Source organism: Camellia sinensis, chromosome 12, assembly GCF_055761805.1.
Source record: "Camellia sinensis isolate YWXY chromosome 12, ASM5576180v1, whole genome shotgun sequence".
Taxonomy (NCBI): domain Eukaryota; kingdom Viridiplantae; phylum Streptophyta; class Magnoliopsida; order Ericales; family Theaceae; genus Camellia; species Camellia sinensis.
In genome coordinates, this window is record NC_138972.1 from 123,508,442 (window position 1) to 123,527,915 (window position 19,474).

The window sequence follows — 19,474 nt, forward strand, 5'->3', positions numbered from 1 at the left end:
CGTTGGTTTACTTTTTAAAATTTTAATTTATTTTTAAATTATAATTTGGATGAAATAGATTAACTAAACATATTTTTAAAATACAATTTAAAATTACTTGCAAAATTCTTATCTTTTCTTTTTATTTATTTATTTATTTATTTATTATTATTATTATTATTCAATTAATCAATCACTTTTTTTCTTGTCATCTCTCCTCTCTCCTCCGTCTCTCACATTCTCTCGCATTCTATATATCAATCAATTCAAAAAAAAAAAAAAATTACAAATCATTCCAAAACTATTCAAAACTAATAACTAAATAATTTTTTTCTTTTCAAATCATAATTAAAAAAACTCAAAATTCAAGGTACAATTCCACACTCAAATCATAATTCTAAAATTAAATCAAACAGGACCTAAGTTTCTCGAAAAAAATCTTTCTTGCTTTTTTCTTGGCAGCTAACTTTATAAAAAAAGGCATATGAGGGTATGGAAGGACAAAAGGAATATCCAAGTTTATATAAAAACAATTAATTTAATGTACAGATATAATTTACTCATTATATGAAGAAATTAATTAATATATAGACAATTCATTCAATGAAGGGGTAGTGATAGCTAGAAGTGTTCAAAGACAGACAACCTGAAGAAATCTTCAACATGAAGCAGTTCCAATACAGCTACACACGTTTTGCTTTCAAAAGTAAAACCAATCCCAACCCTTCACATTATAAAAGCATTTAAGAATTAAGTGATGATATCCATCTTCTTTCTCCTCCTCCGCTTATCTATCTATATATATATGCTTCCTATATCACCTTCTCTATTCACCTCAACTATTAATCTCCATATCTAGCAATTCTACTAGTAGCTGTCTCTCCTTCAGCTTTGTACTATATACTTGTCAGCTCTTCTTCGATTGGTCTCCTGTTCTAAAAATATGGATCCCAATTGCTCTAGGTTCCAAGTCCTTGCTGCACTACTGATCTCTTCCTTTATGATTTTCTCATTTTCTATCTCTGCTATGGCCTCACCAGTAGCAGTACCACCACTCAAACTGGGATTCTATCAAAAAACATGTCCATCTGCTGAGGCAGTTGTGCGAAAAGCTGTGAACAAAGCCATCTCCAAGAATCCAGGCATTGCTGCAGGCCTCATTAGGATGCATTTCCACGACTGCTTTGTCAGGGTATGTATAGCCTATCCCTTCCTTTACTAAATTAATATATAATTATTGCAGTTTCATTCTCATAAAATAGTTTATTGTTTTATCTATATTATTATATAAAACACACAACTCGAAATATATAATTAGAATTGAAATGCATCGTGTTCGCACCTACGGTTTGTTAGTTAATGTTACCAAATGTTTTCACTTTCAGGGTTGTGATGGTTCTGTGCTACTCGATTCGACACCAGGAAAACCAGCTGAGAAAGAAAATCCAGCCAACAACCCAAGCTTACGAGGATTCGAGGTGATTGATGAGGCCAAGGCCCAGATTGAAGCTATATGCCCTAAAATTGTCTCATGCGCGGACATTCTTGCCTTTGCTGCTCGTGACAGTGCCTTCAAAGTTGGAGGGATAAACTATGTCGTCCCAGCAGGACGTCGCGATGGACGTGTTTCTTTGAGTGATGACATTCCACAAAATTTACCAGCTCCCTTCTTCAACGCCACACAGCTGGAGGACAACTTTGCCAGAAAAGGATTGTCACGTGATGAGATGGTGACACTCTCTGGTGCTCACTCCATTGGTGTTTCTCATTGCTCTTCCTTCTCCACCCGCCTTTACTCCTTCAATGCCACTCACCCACAAGATCCTTCCATGGATCCAAACTACGCAGCATTCTTGAAAACAAAGTGCCCTCCAAGCAATGCCGGTGCTGGCATCAATCCAACAGTGGCTCTTGATGTTCTAACACCAAACCGTTTGGACAACAAGTACTACACAGTATTGAGGAAGCACCGTGGGGTACTAACTTCCGACCAGACATTGCTAAGCAGCCCTTCAACGGCTAAGACAGTGATGTACAATGCTAAATATGGTTCCAAATGGGAGGCCAAGTTTGCTTCTGCTATGGTGCGCATGGGCTACATTGACGTCCTCACTGGCAAATTGGGTGAGATTAGGAAGAATTGTCACGTTGTGAACTAACCTAATGATAGATAATAGCATTTCTCCTAAACAGTACATAGGTTGTTTTGCGGCTGGGATTTGGAAGTGTTTGGAAATAATTGTATCCCTTCATTTATTTTTTTGATATGCTGATTGATGATTCAAGTGTAAATCATTCTGTTAATTAATGTTGATGATTTGTTGTTCTTATAATAAACTCTATATGTACACGTATCCTCTCTCATTATTGGTATTTGATGACATTCCAAAGACTTAAAATATTATTATAATTAATTCCATTCCACATAATTGCATGGACTTAAAATATCACTATTTTTTTATTAAAAGAATGCTACATGCACACAATTATATATGGCTCTCCCTTTCTGTCTCTCTGTTCTTGACTAGGTTATTTGAGTGTTCCTTGCCCAGGCAAAGTATGGAGGATATTGAATTGTTGACATCAAAGGGAACAACCTTATTAACAATCAAACAGAAATTGACTAATGAAATATGTAACTCGTATATGTAAAATCCTAAAATTCATATATTCCCATGTCGGAAGGGGGAAGAAAACAAGAGAGCCATAACCTAATCAAAAGCAGAAAAAAAATAATCTACAGGCCTATATATCAAACAACCATGTCAATCTCAAAAGGAATAAGGATTGCAAACGAATAATAATGGGCTTTGTTTTCTCTCTGCCATCAGTTAAAAACATGTTGGCAATTGGTAACTATATATCCTGAATTTGAATGAATCTCTATTTTAATTTGTTCTTTTCAAAACAAATTACAAGTTGACATCTGAGAATCTCCTTCAGCAGTTATTTGGCAAAACCGCATCAAGGAAAGGACTATAATTGTTAAAGATCAATGTAAAAAGAGCTCAAATAGAGTGTGATAGCTCGCAGAGCTTTGGACTTGTATCTGTGTGATCATGGACATTTCTTGCCCTTCAACTGTAGACTTGCAGTAACATCCAGACAGGTCGAATACAAATCTAGCTGAGGTCCGAACCATTCTCCAGCCACACTGAGGAGTTTGGCGTACGTATGCCCATTGTTCAGTTTCAATTAGGTGCAATATGGCCATGATTTTATTTTACTTATGATGAGATGGATGGACTTTGGATCAATCGTCTGGAATGAAAGCAAATAAACTTTGGAAAACTGCAGTTGGCATATTACTTATGAAAGCAATGACAAGTGAAGATGTGGGATATCAAAACCCAAAACTATATATATTCTTACAATTTTTATATACAGAGTTTTCAGTAGTAGTTAGTTAGAAGCTACCTTGGTGGCTATTTCGAACTATGTAAAACTAAATGTACAATTCTAAGGCAGTTATTATGACCCCAGCATCTTCAAATAGTTGATAAGAGGTACAAGCCAAAATATAGAACTTTGAGACATTTACTATTAAAACTTTCAGTTGGCCAAAATACTGTATTTGTTTGAAATAGTATAAAAGTATAGAAACCAATCATTAAATTGAACATAATCCTCACAAATAGTCTAAATCTGTGATTAGTTTATGTACAAATTAAGAAAGGGAGATTTGGTGATAGTTCCCTCACTATCTAATTTGTCTTTCAAAAGGATAAGAATTATATAAGTACTTTCAAAACCCTCTAATATTTTAAAACTTATTTCTTTTACTATATTACCCTCATATCTATCAGCTCTCCTATTAAACCATCTTCACTGTGTATTTCAGAGTAAAATTTTACTCTGTATAAAAGTAAAATTTTACTCTGAATAAGAGTAAAATGTTACACTCTGAAACTAAAAGTAAAATTTTACTCTGAAAAACTAGTAAAATGTTAGACTCTACACAAAAGTAAAATTTTACTCTATATAAAAGTAAAATTTTATTCTGAAAAACGAGTAAACTGTGAGACTCTGAAGCTAAAAGTAAAATTTTACTCTGTATAAAAGTAAAATTTTACTCTGAAAAACTAGTAAAATGTTAGACTCTACACAAAAGTAAAATTTTACTCTGTATAAAAGTAAAATTTTACTCTGATAAACGAGTAAACTGTGAGACTCTAAAGCTAAAAGTAAAATTTTACTCTGAAAAACTAATAAAATGTTAGACTCTACACAAAAGTAAACTTTTACTTTGTATAAAAGTAAAATTTTACTCTGAAAAATAAATAAACTGTGAGACTTTGAAACTAAAAGTAAAATGTTACTCTATACAAAAGTAAAAAAGCGAAGGCAGTGTTTGTGGCGGCTGAAGTGTTTGGCAATGACCACCTCTTGACAGTAAAATTTTACTGTCACTCTAACACCAGAGTAAAATTTTACTCTAATTCTCTCAAACAAAAAACAGAGCAATAGAAGCAGAGTAAAATTTTACTCTCATTATCTGAAACAAAAAACAGAGCAATAGAACCAAAGTAAAATTTTACTCTGATTCTATCGAATGAAATTAGATCAAAAACAACAAAAATAAATCAAAAAAAAACAAACAAACAAACAAACAAAAACAAAACAAATTAATCAACAAATCAACATATCTAATTGAGAAGAAAAATTTTTAAAACTCGATCAACAATCACAAATCTCAATGAAAAGAATACATGTGTTCAACAATACTCATACACACAAATATATATATAACATTACAACACTCATACACACAAATATTATAGATCGATTTCGTTTGTGTACTGAGAAAATTGAGGAAAATATTATATAACATTACAACGAAAACTTATGGATCACGTCTCTTACGTTTTTTACGAATTTCATTTGTATCAAGTAGCGAAGCCAAAAGAGATCCAGGAAGTTATCTCGTCAAATGAAGAAGAAAACGCGATACTTCTTGTGATCTGTTGCCTCACAATTGCTTGGAAGATGAGGATTAGGTCCTTCAATGTCGAACTATTTCTGGTAATCGAAACTGCTATATTCTTTGTCTGATTGATTCTGATGATCTGTTAGTGTTATTGTTTCAATGAATTTTATCTGCTGGAGCTTGGGAGACGCGATTATGGTGTCGCCGACCTTCTACTGAAGCTTCGAAGACACGACTATGGTGATTATGATACAATTGATGACGAAACTGATTATATATGCAGAAGCTAAGGGTATAATAGTTATATAAAATATTTAAATAATAAATTTTATCCTTTATGCAAGACTTTATAATTATAAGGGGGTTTAGAAAGTATAATTTTTTTCTTAATCCTTTTAACAATGAAAGAAAGGTAAAAGGGATTTATAACTAAATTTCCCATTAAAAAACTATATTTGTTTCCTTCTCAATAAACATTACTAATTTTGTTATGCATGCAATCAATAATATAGCTAGGAAAATTCTAATATACACTTTTGAAAGAAGTATTATATGCATCCCTAGTTATGATAAACATTATAATCAATTTTTTTCTTTAATTATGACATTATTTTAGTGATCTCATAAGATCTGTAATTATATCATATATTGTATTTAGTTATGATTTTCTTTTAATTATGACTCAAAAAATATAAAATTATACAATTTTCTTCTAAATTAAATTACGTATAGTGTTTCCCATATAACTAAGACCATCTTCAACCCTTCACCAAACCTAATATCAAATTTGAAATTTGGTGGAAAAACACGGTTTGGAGCTCCAATGGTTTTACCAAATTGATATCAAATCGAGAATTCATCAAACGTTTCACCAAAAGGAGAATAGGCTCCGCATTTCACCAAAACACTGTGCATGACCGTTGGGGAAGACCAAACGGTCAACCAGCCGGTTGACCAACCGATCGACCACCAAAAGGTTCAAACAGTTAAAAAAAAAAAAAAAAAAAATTTGCCTTACCGGTCGACCACCAACCGGTTATTCTGGCACAGATTTGATGAAAATTTGATAAAAATCAACCGTTGGAACACTCGGTATCAAATTGAGAAAAAAGTCATTTTTTTACTCAGATTTGATGAAAATTTTGATTCAGGGTTGGAAATGCTCTAAGGTGAGGCTAATTGTTAATCTGGATTATGACAAGCTCTATTTTTATTTTTATTTTTTGAACTGGCTATAACAAGCTCTATTATTTTAAAATATATATCGTTATTATTTTGTTTTTTAGTAGGACCTACGTGTATACCTTAATAGGTAAGCCTATTATCTAATAAGTCTTGTGAGGATTAATAGCATTTTTTATTAAACATTATTAAAAATGTCACTAATTATTAATTTTCAACAATAATATGAAAATTATCACAAAAAATTGTCACTTTATAAGTTTTAGTGACAGTTTAAAAAAATCATTATAAAAAAAGTCATTAATCTTCAACTTTCAATGATAGTTTGAAAAATTCGTCACAGAAAAAATCACTAATTATTAAATTTTAGCAACAATTTATGAAACCATGACAAAAAAGTCACTAAATGTCAATTTTTAACTATATATGCAAAAAAAATTGTTAAAAAAATTGATTTTAACAATGATCTTATTATGACTTATTTTAATAAGACTTGATATATATTTATTTTCTGTCACAAGCCACATGTATAAAAATTGTGGGGTAAATTACAAATACACCTTTTAAGATTTGTTTAAAATACGAATTGTATCTGTAGTTTGAAAAATTACAAATACCTCTCTGTCATTTAACAGAATTAATTGAAAAAGTAAAATTTCTAAATATTCTCCTATATAATAATAAAATTATCTGAATCATTAATTAAAATAAAATTTTAATATTATTAAAAACTGTTAATTAACTTAATGATTTATTAATAAAATGGCGTATTTGTTATAAAATTAAAAACCTTAGAGGCATAATATAATTTTTAAAACTATAAGGGATACTTAGTAATTTAAATAAACTTTATGGATGTATTTGTAATTTATTCAAAATTGTGTGGTTGCAAAGTGTGGAGCCAATGGATAGCATACATTGGGATCAAAGTCATGCAAAACGTCTAGAATTGAATTGAAACTCCAACCAACCGTCTTCACACACCATCACAGCAGGCAAGGCAGCTATGGAACTGAAAGGAACAATCGTCTTCACCACCCTGGGCAGACCACACTACGGTTTCGACATTTTCTCCCTCAAAATCCCCTCTAATCTCAACACCCCTTTCTCCGATTGCCAAGAACGCCGTCTCACCGACGGAATTTCCGTCAATTTTAACGCCCAGTTCCTCGACAACGACCAAACCATCGTCTACGTCTCCGAGAGAACCGGCTCGCCTCAAATCTATTTAACTCGCCCCGGAGCAGCTAAACCGGTGCAACTACCTTCACCACCCGAAAGCCTTTTCCACGACCGTCCGATAATCAAAAACCAAACGCTATACTTCATCTCAGCTCACGAACCGCCCGACAAACCTTTCAAAAGCTGGTCTGCTCTTTATTCAACTGGGCTCCGACTCGATGATGATAAGAAAATTGTTCGGCTGACACCTTACGGGTCTGTTGATTACAGTCCGGCTATTTCTCGCTCCGGCAAGTTCATAGCCGTGGCGTCTTACGGGTCCGGAGCCTGGGGCGGCGAATTTCACGACCTCCACACGGATATCATTGTCTTCCCGGAATCTGATCCGACTAACCGCACCGTCCTCTGTCGACACGGTGGCTGGCCCACTTGGTCCGGCGACTCCACCATTTACTTCCACCGCCAAGCCGACGATGGATGGTGGAGCATTTTTCGGATCGACTTGCCCAAAGATTTTGAACTGACCGGATCGATTTCCCCTAGCCGAGTCACACCGGCTGGACTTCATTCATTCACTCCTGCGGCTATGCACGACGGTCAGCGAATCGCCGTAGCCACGCGCCGCCGTGGCAACAACTTTCGTCATATTGAAATTTTCGATGTGGTGTCGCAGAAATTTCACCCAATTACTGAGTTACTGAACCCTAATTTCCACCACTACAATCCGTTTGTTTCGCCGGAGTTTGGTTTTCTCGGTTATCACAGATTCCGAGGCGAGTCATCAGCCTCCGGCGATTCGATAATTCCACATCTCGGTTACGCGACGTCACCAATCAAAGGACTCCGAATGTTTCGGCTCAATGGATGTTTCCCTTCGTTCTCTCCAAACGGCGATCTGATCGCGTTTAATCAGGATTTTGATTCCAACTCCGGCCTAAAAATTGTCAAATCAGACGGTTCAAAGAGATGGTCATTGATCAAAGAGCGAACATCGTTCTACAGCTGCTGGTCTCCGACGGAGAGGAACGTGATTTTCACATCACTGGGACCGATCTTTGATTCGGTAAAAGCCTCAGTCCAGGTTGCTCGAATATCATTCGAATCTGCAAATTTTCTTGAGGATGATCGTGAAGATGTCCCAGTTGATATAAAAGTCCTCACTAGAGAAGATACTGGTAATAACGCATTCCCGTCGTGCTCGCCCGATGGCAAGTTCCTTGTGTTCAGGTCCGGCCGTTCGGGACATAAGAACTTGTACATAGTTGACGCCGTTAATGGGGAATTAAACAGTGATGGAATTCGTCAGTTAACGGAGGGGCCATGGATTGACACGATGCCAAGCTGGTCGCCAGACGGCCAACTCATTGCTTTTTCATCGAATAGACATAACCCTGACAACGTGAATGCTTTCAGTGTATATGTGGTTCGGCCGGACGGCACGGATCTCCGGAGGATACACGTGGCCGGACCAGAAGGATCGGGTGATGTGGATACCGAGAGGATCAACCATGTGTGCTTCAGTGCAAATGGGGAGTGGCTGCTGATGACTGCCAACTTGGGGGGAGTGACGGCGGAGCCAGTGTCGGTGCCCAATCAATACCAGCCATATGGTGATTTGTATGTGGTGAGGTTGGATGGGAGTGGGTTGCAGAGGTTGACTTGTAATTGGTATGAGAATGGCACGCCAGCGTGGCACCAGAGGGATGAGTTGCTGGATATGGGACGGTTGGGCTTGGGATGCCAGGTTGGAGATAAGTTGCAGGGTCAATTCGATGAGCCGCTCTGGATCCGTTGTGATTTTTAATTCCAACACCAACGAATTCAGGTAGTTAGAATATCATTTTTTTTAGAAAAATTCTAATAGCGTTTCATAAAATTTTAAAATTACAATTTAATAATAGAGTTATGTTTTGAGTTTGTAAGTTTTTTATTTATAATTTGAGTGTAGAAAATTTATTTGGTTATAAGTTTTGAAATTTTTAATATGAGATATGATATTTGATTCAAAAACTGAAAATTCATAACCAAACATACAACTTAAAATTCTATTCAAAGCACACAAAAAAAAAATTTAAAATTTTAAAAATATTTTTTATTTAAAATATAAAAATAGCAAGTGCAAAAAAAAAAAAAAAACGACACTACTCCGGTCAACCAGCCAGACGTCTAGGGAACTTCCGGAAGGATGACCGGATAGACGTGTTTGCAAAAGTACGTGTGGAATCAGTTTTTAAAAACTGTAACCAAACACCACACTCAAACCACCAAACAGAGCCTATGGGTGTGTTTGGTTTGTGTTTTGAGATAAATTTTCAAAAAAAAAAAATTTGGAGAAAAAGTTTAGAAATTTTTTTGGTTTGTTTGTATATATTTTGAAAATAGTTTTAGAGTTTGAGAGTTTGGGATGATTTGATATTTTGTTGTAGTTGAGTAAATATATATGAGAGAAAAAGTGATTAAGAATGAGAGAAGAGAAAGAAAAAGTGATTGATTGATGTGTAGGAAAGAGAAAGTCATTTTGAAAAAAAAAAATTTAAAAATTTTCAACCAAACAAAATTTTAAATTTTTTTTTTTTTTTAAATTGTGTTTGAAGAGTTAAACCAAACAAGGTGGATATGTTTCTAGTTGGTTTTTAGTGTCTACTAGAGAAGCTCGACATACAAGTGTAATCACAAGAGTTTAATTTCTTGATATTTTTCTAAAATGCTTTGTGCTGCTCTGCCATCGAATTTCTCAATTTTCTGAGTAATTTTTCTAAAGCTGACATTACAAGTTGCTGGTGTTTTGAAAGGCTGGATATTAATTGGGCTTTCAATTAGTGTAACTTCATGAGTCAACAATCACGAGGCTTAAACTGGATGTACTTATTACTGATACCACAACGTGATATCACTGTTATACCCAGTACTTACTCCTAAACTGGATGTACTTATTACTGAAAAGTTGCCTGAGTTTGGAGAAACCGTCTCATCTTGTATGCTATGAATATGCAACCAGTGTTAGTGGCCGCTATATTTTGGTCCTACCGTTATGATAATCTTTTTTTAGCATGACAAGCCAGTTGCATTTATCTCAAAAGCCTATTTGGAAAAAGTTGTTAGCATGACTTTTTCATTCACAAAATTGATATGACATGATACGGTTTCATAGTCGTTTCATGTTGATATTCATGCACTTTTTGATTGATCAAAGCCTCAAGTTAACAAATTACTGAAGGAGATCTCCTAAATATGATAAATTGGACGGTCTTAGGCTGCTTTAGCAAAGTTTTTTTGTTGTTCCACCACCAACTGCTGATGGTTCTTATCCTCTCTTCTTTGCCAACCTTCAGATCTTTGGCAAAGAAGTGCTTTCTAACCTCTTACTGCAAGCCAGCAAACCAATAAGTGACAAGGATCTTGAATAATGACTCTTCAATTCTTCATCCCTCTCCCTTTCCTTTTAAAAATATAAGGGCATTGTATCTTCTGTTTTTTTCTTTTTTGTTTCCTTATCAGGTTTGGGACAAAAGGTTTGTGACTTTGGGTTCTTTTCAAATAATGCAGGACCAGAGGATGGACAAGAAGTCATCAGATCAATATGTACCTGACAGCAGCAATAATAGTGCGGATGGAGGAAAGAATGGATGGAATAGCTCTGCTTCTGATATTACTGGGGATGAAGGAGGCACCTCTAATTCCTCCCTTGACGCTTTTTTTTAGTTAGAGAGATTTAGGGAAGGATTTGAAAAGGAAAGGAAAAAGATGTGTAAATTAGATGAAATGTAGGTATATTTTATTCACATTTCACTTATCTTTTCAAATTTCTTCTCAAATCCTCCAACCAAACACAGTATGAGACTGTCTCATCTAGGAAGAAGCCAACTGGGCAGTCACTCAGAATGACAGATGATTATATACTTCAGAGATACGCTTTTACAAAGGAAAGGATTGAAGTATACCCAGTTTTTATCCTGAAGAATCATCATTCTTTGTGGAGAAACTCACTAGATCATAATTTGTGGTGTGACTAATTGTGAAGACTTAATTTTAGTTTGAGCATGCTGTATGAAGATGTCGTCATTCTTTGTGGAGAATCTCACTAGATCATAATTTGTGGTGTGACTAATTGTAAAGACTTAATTTTAGTTTGAGCATGTATATCAATTGCTTTGTTATAGCCTCCTTTTGTTTTGTGGAAGAGTTTTGTTGATGTAATGTAAAATCAAAAGGAATGCAGCCACGTAGGGAGAATCAATTCGCGAGCTCTGTAGTTGGGGGGATGGTCCATTTTTGGGGCTGCCTTGAGTGAAATGCATGTTTTCCATTGGCCGAAGGCCGCTCACGCCTTGTCCTTTTGAGAGAAAAATCCAAAGATATTTTTGGGAAAAAATCTTTACAAATAAGTTTTCAAAGATAATCAAACTAAATAAATTTTCTCAAAAAAAATTTTCAAAACTTGTTTGGTTTACAAGTTTTCCAAACAAATCTCTCTCACATACATCAAATCAGTCACTTTTTTCAAAACTCTCTCTCAAAATAATTTTTCAAAACTTCTTTTGAAAAAAACCAAACTAAACAACTTCTCGTACTTTTTATCTCTAAAACTTATTTCCCAAACTCAAACCAAACATTGGTTTGAGTTTTTTGAATTAAATTTTTTAAAAATTGAGTTTTTTATTTTTCGTGTTTTTTTGTTTTTAATGAATATTTTTAAAATTTTAAACATTTTTTTTACTTTTTTAGATGCACCTTACTTAGATGTATTTAAAAAGTAAAAAATTTATAAAAACATATTTTTAAAAATTAGTAAATATATAAAAATACAAAAAAAATATACTGAATTCTCATATTTTTTTATATTTTTGGTATTTAATGAATTTTTAAAAGGTTTTTTTCAATTTTTTTTACTTTTTAGGTATATTTACGTTAGGTATGTCTAAAAATTAAAAAAATTGTTTAAAATATTAAAAAAATTCAATAAAAACAAAAAAATACAAAAAATAAAAAAATAAAATTTTCTAAAAAATATTTTTGAAAAATGATAACTAAGCATATTGTTTTTTTGAGAATTATTATTGTACAGATTGACCAAGTAGAAGAGATAAATTATTGTTTATTTTGTTACAATTTTATGGGACTGTGTTGTACCTGCCCGTCACTTTTTTTTTTTTTCTTTCTTTTGTTTTTTGGGTTAGACAGCGAGGACATAATGATTAAACTTGAGAAGCAATCTTTTTTCTTTGAGAAATGGTCGGCAGCTTAAATTAAACGATTTCATTTTGTGACATTTAAATGATAAAAATTTAAGTTACTAAGTATTTTTTTTTTCATATTAATTAGTAATTTTTTCTTTCCTTTCTGACAAATATCTTTATGGTCAAGCTTCTTTTCAATCTGAGATCAGACTGAAGCATACTGTTCAACTTGTGGGAGCTGATGATCCGAACCGTTCAATGTGTAGAACTTATCGAGTATTTTATCTCTGTAAAAAATTACACTGATCGGATATTGATAGTTACTTGATCGGATGAAATTTCTATCAACAATAAATATAATTTTCAAAATAAATTGTTGACTAAAAGCCGATCTGATCAAATAGCTATCGATATCCGATTAACGTAATTTTTGGTAGAGATAAAGTACTCAACAAACTCTACACGTTAAATGGTTTGAATTATCAAAACAGGACCTGTGGTAAACCTCACAGACCCAACAATACTGTTCGGTCCACAAAATAAATTGGAGACAAGCCTGGCCCTATCTTTATATTAATCATTTGTTTCATACTCAGCATTGCCATTTGGCATCATCAAATATGAGTAGGGACAGTTTCCGAAACAAAAATGCTAGAGGCCTCAAAAATTCTACCAAAAATTTTACCAAATGTCTCACATGGGTGTGGGACCCACATAAAAATTCTACCAAAAGTTTTACTAAATGTCTCACATGGGTGTGGGACCCACATTACCAAATGTCTCACATGGGTGTGGAACCCACATACCCATGTGAGACATTTGGTAAAACTTTTGGTAGAATTTTTGGAGCCTCTAACATTACTCTTTGCGAAATTCTGTCTAGTAAAATCTCTCAGTGCATTTAAAGATCCCATGGTCATAAATAAGATCACACCATCATTTTTGGTGGGAGATGAAAGAAAATTGCATAATGCTACATTTCATTAATTTTGGACCTCTAAATCTAATTCTTAATGATATGATAAGCACTTATTGAATAATTTTTGTATTTTAGTGGGATTCTTCAGTAACGTGACTTATGACACATCGTTTGCGGTTGGTTTAAGAGTCCAAAATTAGTGGTCCAAAGCATTTTACAAAAAGATTATCAAAATCCTATTCTTTTTCTTTTTTTTAATTACTGGGGACAATATATTAAAAGCGTACACAAGTCTAGGGTAAGAAACCCCATTAACATCACCATGCAATTGGTTTACCACAGATGGAGGAACATGAAGCAAAAAATGTAAACCCTTTGCAGTGGTGTAGTCTAGGTTAGTTATAATATCCACGTCTCTGTTAGTTTTATGGTAGATTGTGATTAATTGTTTGAACTCCCAATCTTCTCATAAGAAACCTGCCATCAGAGATGAGATTATAAGACCATCTCTAACCCTGAACCAAACCTGGCATCAAATTTAAAATTTGGCAAAAAAAGCACTTTTTCATGCTCCAACGGTTTCACCAAAGTGGTATCAAATTGAGAATTCATCAAACAAATCATCAAAGTGAGAACAGTGTACACATTTCAACAAAACACTGTGCGTGACCGTTGGAGAGAGGAACCGGTCAACCAACCTGGCCGGTTGACCAACCGGTCGACCTCTGCGTCAAGGTTGGTGTGAACTATCAAGTGGTTGGTTTGAACTGCTTGGTTTGAACCTTGGGCATTAGGAGCAACCGGTCAATCGGCCAGTTGACCGGCCGGTTGACCCACCGGTCGACCGGGTTGAGTAATTCGATTACAGTTTTGAGGCTAGCAAGAACAGGTTTGAACTGGTTGGTTTCATGTTGTTTGAGCTGGTTTATTTTGACATAGTTTATTTTGTGGATTATAAATAATTTGAAGGGTGATATAAATTTAAATTTTCTTCAAAATATAAATAAAATTATTACCTTTTACGTACATATTTTGACAACTAGCCGTTACAATAATAAATTACCGTTGGATTGACAGAATATTTTGAAAATTTATCGACAATAATAAATTACCGTTAGATGGATAGAGTATTTTGAAAATTTATGGTTGATGATGTGCTCTATAAAATAGATCTGATTTCTATATCAAGACAGAGTATTTCATTTTCAGAATAGCATTACGTTTATATGTTGTGAGTTTTGTTTCTTTTGTGTCATTACATATTTTTTTTCCTTGAAATTTTAATTACTAGTATCTGAATAAATTATTTGATTCTGAGTTTGAGCTTATATCATTATAATATTTTTCAGTAAGTGTACTGTATTTTTTTCAAAGTATGGAAGATTTCGAAATGTTTGAAGAATCACAAATGTTGGAGCAAAATATTAATATTAATTTTATGTCAGAATCTTCACGAGAGCAGAACACGCAGAACAGTGATAATCATTTTATTTCAGAAACTTCTCGTGTTTCTCGTGGTAAAGCGTTCACAATTATAGAAGATGAAACTTTATGTAGATCTTGGTTAGCAATCTCTCAAGATCCCATTACTGGTAATAGTCAGACTATGGCTATATTTTGGGAGCGAGTACTTGTTTATTTTAACTCACAATTGAGCAGTGAATCAAATCGAAACTGTATTTCTTTGTCTCACCGTTGGTCTGTCATGCAAAAGGCAATTAATAAATTCTGTGGTTTTCTTGAACAAATTCAACTGAGGCAACAAAGTGGAACAACTGAGGCAGATATGGTAAAATTTATTTGTATTATTAAATATCAATTTTCTTTTCTAAATGTATAATTGTTATTGAAATCTTTGTAATTTCTTATTTAGGTCACTGAAGCGAAGCGAAGCGGATGTATCATGCAATATAGAAAAAACACTTCACATTTGATACATGTTGGGATATTTTGGCCGAAGTTGGAAGTGAGATGAATTTCGATCAAAAAGAAGCACGCAACATGTTGATCCATGTTCGAATCTAGCAACTAAATTTGAGGCTTCTCAATCCAACCAGAATGATGCGATGCACGAACAACCATCTAATACATCAACACGACCAATTGGTACTAAGGCAACGAAAGAGAAGCTGAAGAATCAAACAACGCATGATAGTAGATTTGATGAAATGGCTGCCAACCAATCCAAAATTGTTGAAGTGTTATCAACTATCTCCGCTAGAACTATTGAGCAAGATGAACAAAAGGCGATAAACCGTGAGCAGAAGGCTACAGAGCGTCGAAGACAGGCCGAAGATAGGGAGGAGCAACTAAAACTCCTATCTATGATGAATGAAAGAGAACAACGAAATGAAGATCATAAAATAATGTCAATGGACATGACAATTTTAAATCCTATGCAAAGGGCGTACTACGAAGATCTTCAACAACAGATTTTATTTCGATCAACTAGTAGATTGCCTTGAAAGGTTCTGTATTAGTGGGTTTTATCTATTGGTTTTATTATTTAAAATTATTACATCTAACTTCTTTTGGTTAGTTTTATTGGTTTTATGAATTTTTGCCATGTATTTTTGCCATATTTCAAGTTCAATGTCTAATTGTTGCCATGTTTTTTGCATAGGGAGATCTTTGGCTTGTACTTGAATGTGGTTTTCTTTTAATTAACCTCGTCTTCTTTAAAATGATATTTCAAGGGAAGCCAATGACAACTATAACATGATTTATACCACAAAATCATAAATGGTTAATGACCTTTTTGTAGCATTTTCAGAATGTACATAATAATGTCCTTTGTCAAATAGGCATTAAAATGAAAAACCACAATATGAAGTGATAATAACTGCATAGGCCAATGTCATAACTGAATAGGTTTTAATTAATATCGTCCTCTTTAACAAACTGACCCAACAAACTGTAGTTAAAATTTCCAAATACTGAAACTAAAACAAATACATAATGTGAAATACATCAACAGTCATTATGTGGTGGTGGTGGTGGTGGTGGAGGAGGGTAGTAGTGATGGTATATGTCATTTACGCGATGCTCAATCGTATCTACGCGATGCTTAATATCCACACGGAATTCACCAAATTGTTGAATTAATGAATTCTGTGCAGTGGCAAATGTATCAAACTGAGTACCCAACGAATTGACCTGATTAACCATTTGTTGTTCCCATTGAACGCGTTCGTTATAACGTTGTTCTTCCATGGCCAAAAACTCAGTCCAATATTGAGGTTGTTTATTTGATGGCATCACATTGGCAGGACGACCTTCTGGAGCATCATCTGGTGGGACTTCATCTTCTGAATCGTCTGCAGCATTAACACTTCCCATTAAATTAGAGGCTGCACCAACACGAGTCACTGTATACTGATTAATGGGTGAGCGGATTTTGATCTCCGTTTCATCTACAAGGCGAACCCTAAAATGTTTGAAAATTTTGGTCAACAGTGCCCCAAACAGTAATGACCGGCCCATGAATTGACCTTGATTTGCGATTATCATTTCTTTCATAATTATGTAACACAAATCTAACTTGATTCCAACTTCAAAACAGTATAACAAATAGGCATTAAAATATGGGACCGCATCATGATGTCCTTTTTTTGGGGTGACATTTTCTACAATCCACCGGTGGAGAATCCGAAGATAAGGTTTTAAATGTCTTGCTTGTAAATTAGTCCCAGTAAATCTGCTCCGATAAATAGTAGTATATACATCAGTAGCATTACCAACGATATTAGCTAACTCAGCCTCAGTCTGAAAATGGATATTTTCATCACCTAACCCAACTCCAATAATGCTGGCCAAAGTAGGAATATCAAACTGTATACCCTTTCTTTTCACGTATGACAAAAGAGTGAAATTTCTATCTTCTTCATGAGTACCTCTTAGGTGAACATAAAATAGAGATACGAGCCGCGGATATACTTTTTGGGGTAAATTAATTAAATTGTGCCATCTCATTGCTTCAAGTTTACTAACTAATAGTGCATCATATTGAGATGGCAGATTTACCCTCCTCCCTGTTACAATCGGCCGGCTGGAGAAGTTTGGAAAGGCTAGTGCATGACTTTCACTGAGAAAATCATCAGTAGGATATGACTGATTTTGAGGCTACTGTTCTTCGCGTCGTGGAGGGTTAGAACTTTTACCAACTTGTGGTCTCGTTCTTTTAGTTCTAGGCATGATGTCAATATCTGTTGTATTTGAATAAATATGTGTTACATATAAAACCTGAATTACAGGTGGCTTGGTGTTCTTAATGAAAATATTAACTTAGAATTCAAATGAATATAGTTTTAATATTACAATGCATATTAAAATCAAAAAACATGACCAACTTGTAGTATGCATACTAACATGTGCATTTTCATATTACATGTTCAATAAACTGAACTGCATACGGAAGTGCATAATTACATATGATGATATTAAAATGAGGCATAGTAATTACATGCAGTTTGTATACTGAAGTGCATACTAATTACATGTTCATTTGTCATATTACATGTTCAATTTCGTGAAGTGCATATTGAAACTATAAAACGAGGCATATGCCAGTACATAGAAGTTAATTTGTAAAATAGCCATCATGTTAATTTTTCAAATATTGAACATATAATTTGATTCAAACATGAATTTTATACTCCTAAGAAGGTTAAAGTTGAACAAATAAAACATAAAGTTGAACAAATACAGCATACACACTGAAAATATAGCATACACACTAAAAAGGGAAAAAAAAAAAACAAAGGGCCCGTTGACCAACCGGTTGACCCGTGCCATTAATGTAAAATTTACCTTGATTTTGATGTTGTCTGCTTGTTCTTGTTCTTGTTCCTGTCTTTTTTGATGCAGATGTTTCCCTTGGTGACTCTGTGGATTCACACTTACAGTATACTGAATATGCAGAGGTTGGGATTAGATTTTGGTTAAGCCAAATTTGAAGGCACTGTGAATTACACTCTCTGGATTTTGATGGCAGAGGTATTCAGTGTGTATTTTGATGGCAGAGGTATTCAATCTGTGGGAGAGGTATTCAGTGAAAGTTGTGAATATTTTGATGGCAGGCTTGTATACAATTTTCAATTGATATAGAGGCTCCATTCTTGAGGTAGGTGGTGAGGAAATTAATACTCAACAACCTTATGCAGTGTGTAAAATGAGGCATGGTACATGGAATGAATTGAATGCATGGTAGCTGGTATGTGTAAAATGAATGGTAGGTGGTTCAAACGTATGCAGTGTAGTGTGTGCACAAATAATTGAAGACATTATGATTTGTAGGTGGAATGCATTTATCTACATTCATGTTCAAATAATTAAAGACAAATTATTGAAGGCTTATTAAGTGTTTTTTTACTTTGTATGTCGAATGCATTTTAAGTGAGGTAATAAATGAATGGCAAGATCAACATCAGTAAATCAATGGCACATCAATTATGATTAAGACATTATTATGAAATTATGATTATGTATAAATAATGATTATGCAGTACTTTGAGGTTTTATTATTACATTAAGAAGACTAATTAAAGACATTATTATGAAATTATGATTATGCAGATCAACATCACTAATTATCTTTTAAGACATAATTATGAAATGTGCATAAATGGATGTGGTATTATGATTTGTGGCACATCAACACAAAATTGAAGACATGATTATTAAATTTATGTGATATTATCATTGTAATTCTCATGAATTGAACACTGCACAATTCTGAATATTAAAGATTGAATCATTACAACAGCAGATCATCACATAACTTCTGAATTACTTAGTTCATATAGTGCTTAGACACATGAAGATTATAAACAAGACAACCTTTCATTCCAAAACTAGAAACAAAATTACATGTATTGATGTGGTGAATTTAGTGTTCACCATAAAGATGCCACATATGTTCTACTAAATCATTACAGAGGGCATGATATGCATCCTTATCTCTAATACCTAAATGACGAGACAAAAATGTTTGGAAGTCATTGGTAGAAGTAGAGGAAAGTTGCACTGGTGTGTTACTTTGAGAAAAGCTGCTGATATATATAGATATATATTGATTCCCCATCAATCAATTGTGCAGTCACGTTTTCT

The 19,474-nt window shown here is 34.0% G+C and overlaps 2 protein-coding genes and 1 long non-coding RNA gene across 4 annotated transcripts; 2 read left to right on the plus strand and 1 right to left on the minus strand.

Moving 5' to 3' along the window:
• The first annotated feature begins 737 nt into the window (after nucleotides 1–737).
• Nucleotides 738–2,316, plus strand: LOC145804761 (peroxidase 5-like). The gene is made up of 2 exons (XM_082899783.1): nucleotides 738–1,171; nucleotides 1,365–2,316. Exons 1-2 carry the CDS (start codon nucleotides 923–925, stop codon nucleotides 2,136–2,138), a joined length of 1,023 nt encoding a protein of 340 aa, XP_082755909.1. The 5' UTR covers nucleotides 738–922; the 3' UTR covers nucleotides 2,139–2,316.
• A 4,615-nt stretch (nucleotides 2,317–6,931) lies between these two features.
• LOC114323429 (uncharacterized) lies at nucleotides 6,932–11,432 on the plus strand. 2 transcript variants are annotated; one of them, XM_082899785.1, is made up of 2 exons: nucleotides 6,932–9,095; nucleotides 10,769–11,432. In XM_082899785.1, exon 1 carries the CDS (start codon nucleotides 7,095–7,097, stop codon nucleotides 9,072–9,074), a length of 1,980 nt encoding a protein of 659 aa, XP_082755911.1. In that variant the 5' UTR covers nucleotides 6,932–7,094; the 3' UTR covers nucleotides 9,075–9,095; nucleotides 10,769–11,432. The 2 variants fall into 2 exon arrangements, with proteins under 2 accessions (XP_082755911.1, XP_082755910.1); XM_082899784.1 differs by having other exon boundaries at nucleotides 10,817–11,432.
• Nucleotides 11,433–16,226: 4,794 nt separating this feature from the next.
• On the minus strand, nucleotides 16,227–18,422 carry LOC145804268 (uncharacterized). The gene is made up of 2 exons (XR_014345897.1): nucleotides 18,176–18,422; nucleotides 16,227–17,571 (listed from the first exon to the last, which is right to left on the minus strand). It is a non-coding gene; the product is annotated as an uncharacterized LOC145804268 (long non-coding RNA).
• Between the last annotated feature and the right edge of the window lie 1,052 nt (nucleotides 18,423–19,474).

What these genes read in the sequence shown, in the direction of transcription:
- LOC114323429 (XM_082899785.1), top strand. Translation starts at nt 7,095, where the DNA reads ATGGAACTGAAAGGAACAATCGTCTTCACCACCCTGGGCAGACCACAC.
- LOC145804761 (XM_082899783.1), top strand. Translation starts at nt 923, where the DNA reads ATGGATCCCAATTGCTCTAGGTTCCAAGTCCTTGCTGCACTACTGATC. An exon ending in TCCACGACTGCTTTGTCAGG is followed by an intron (nt 1,172 to 1,364) that starts GTATGTATAGCC and finishes TTTCACTTTCAG; the next exon opens with GGTTGTGATGGTTCTGTGCT.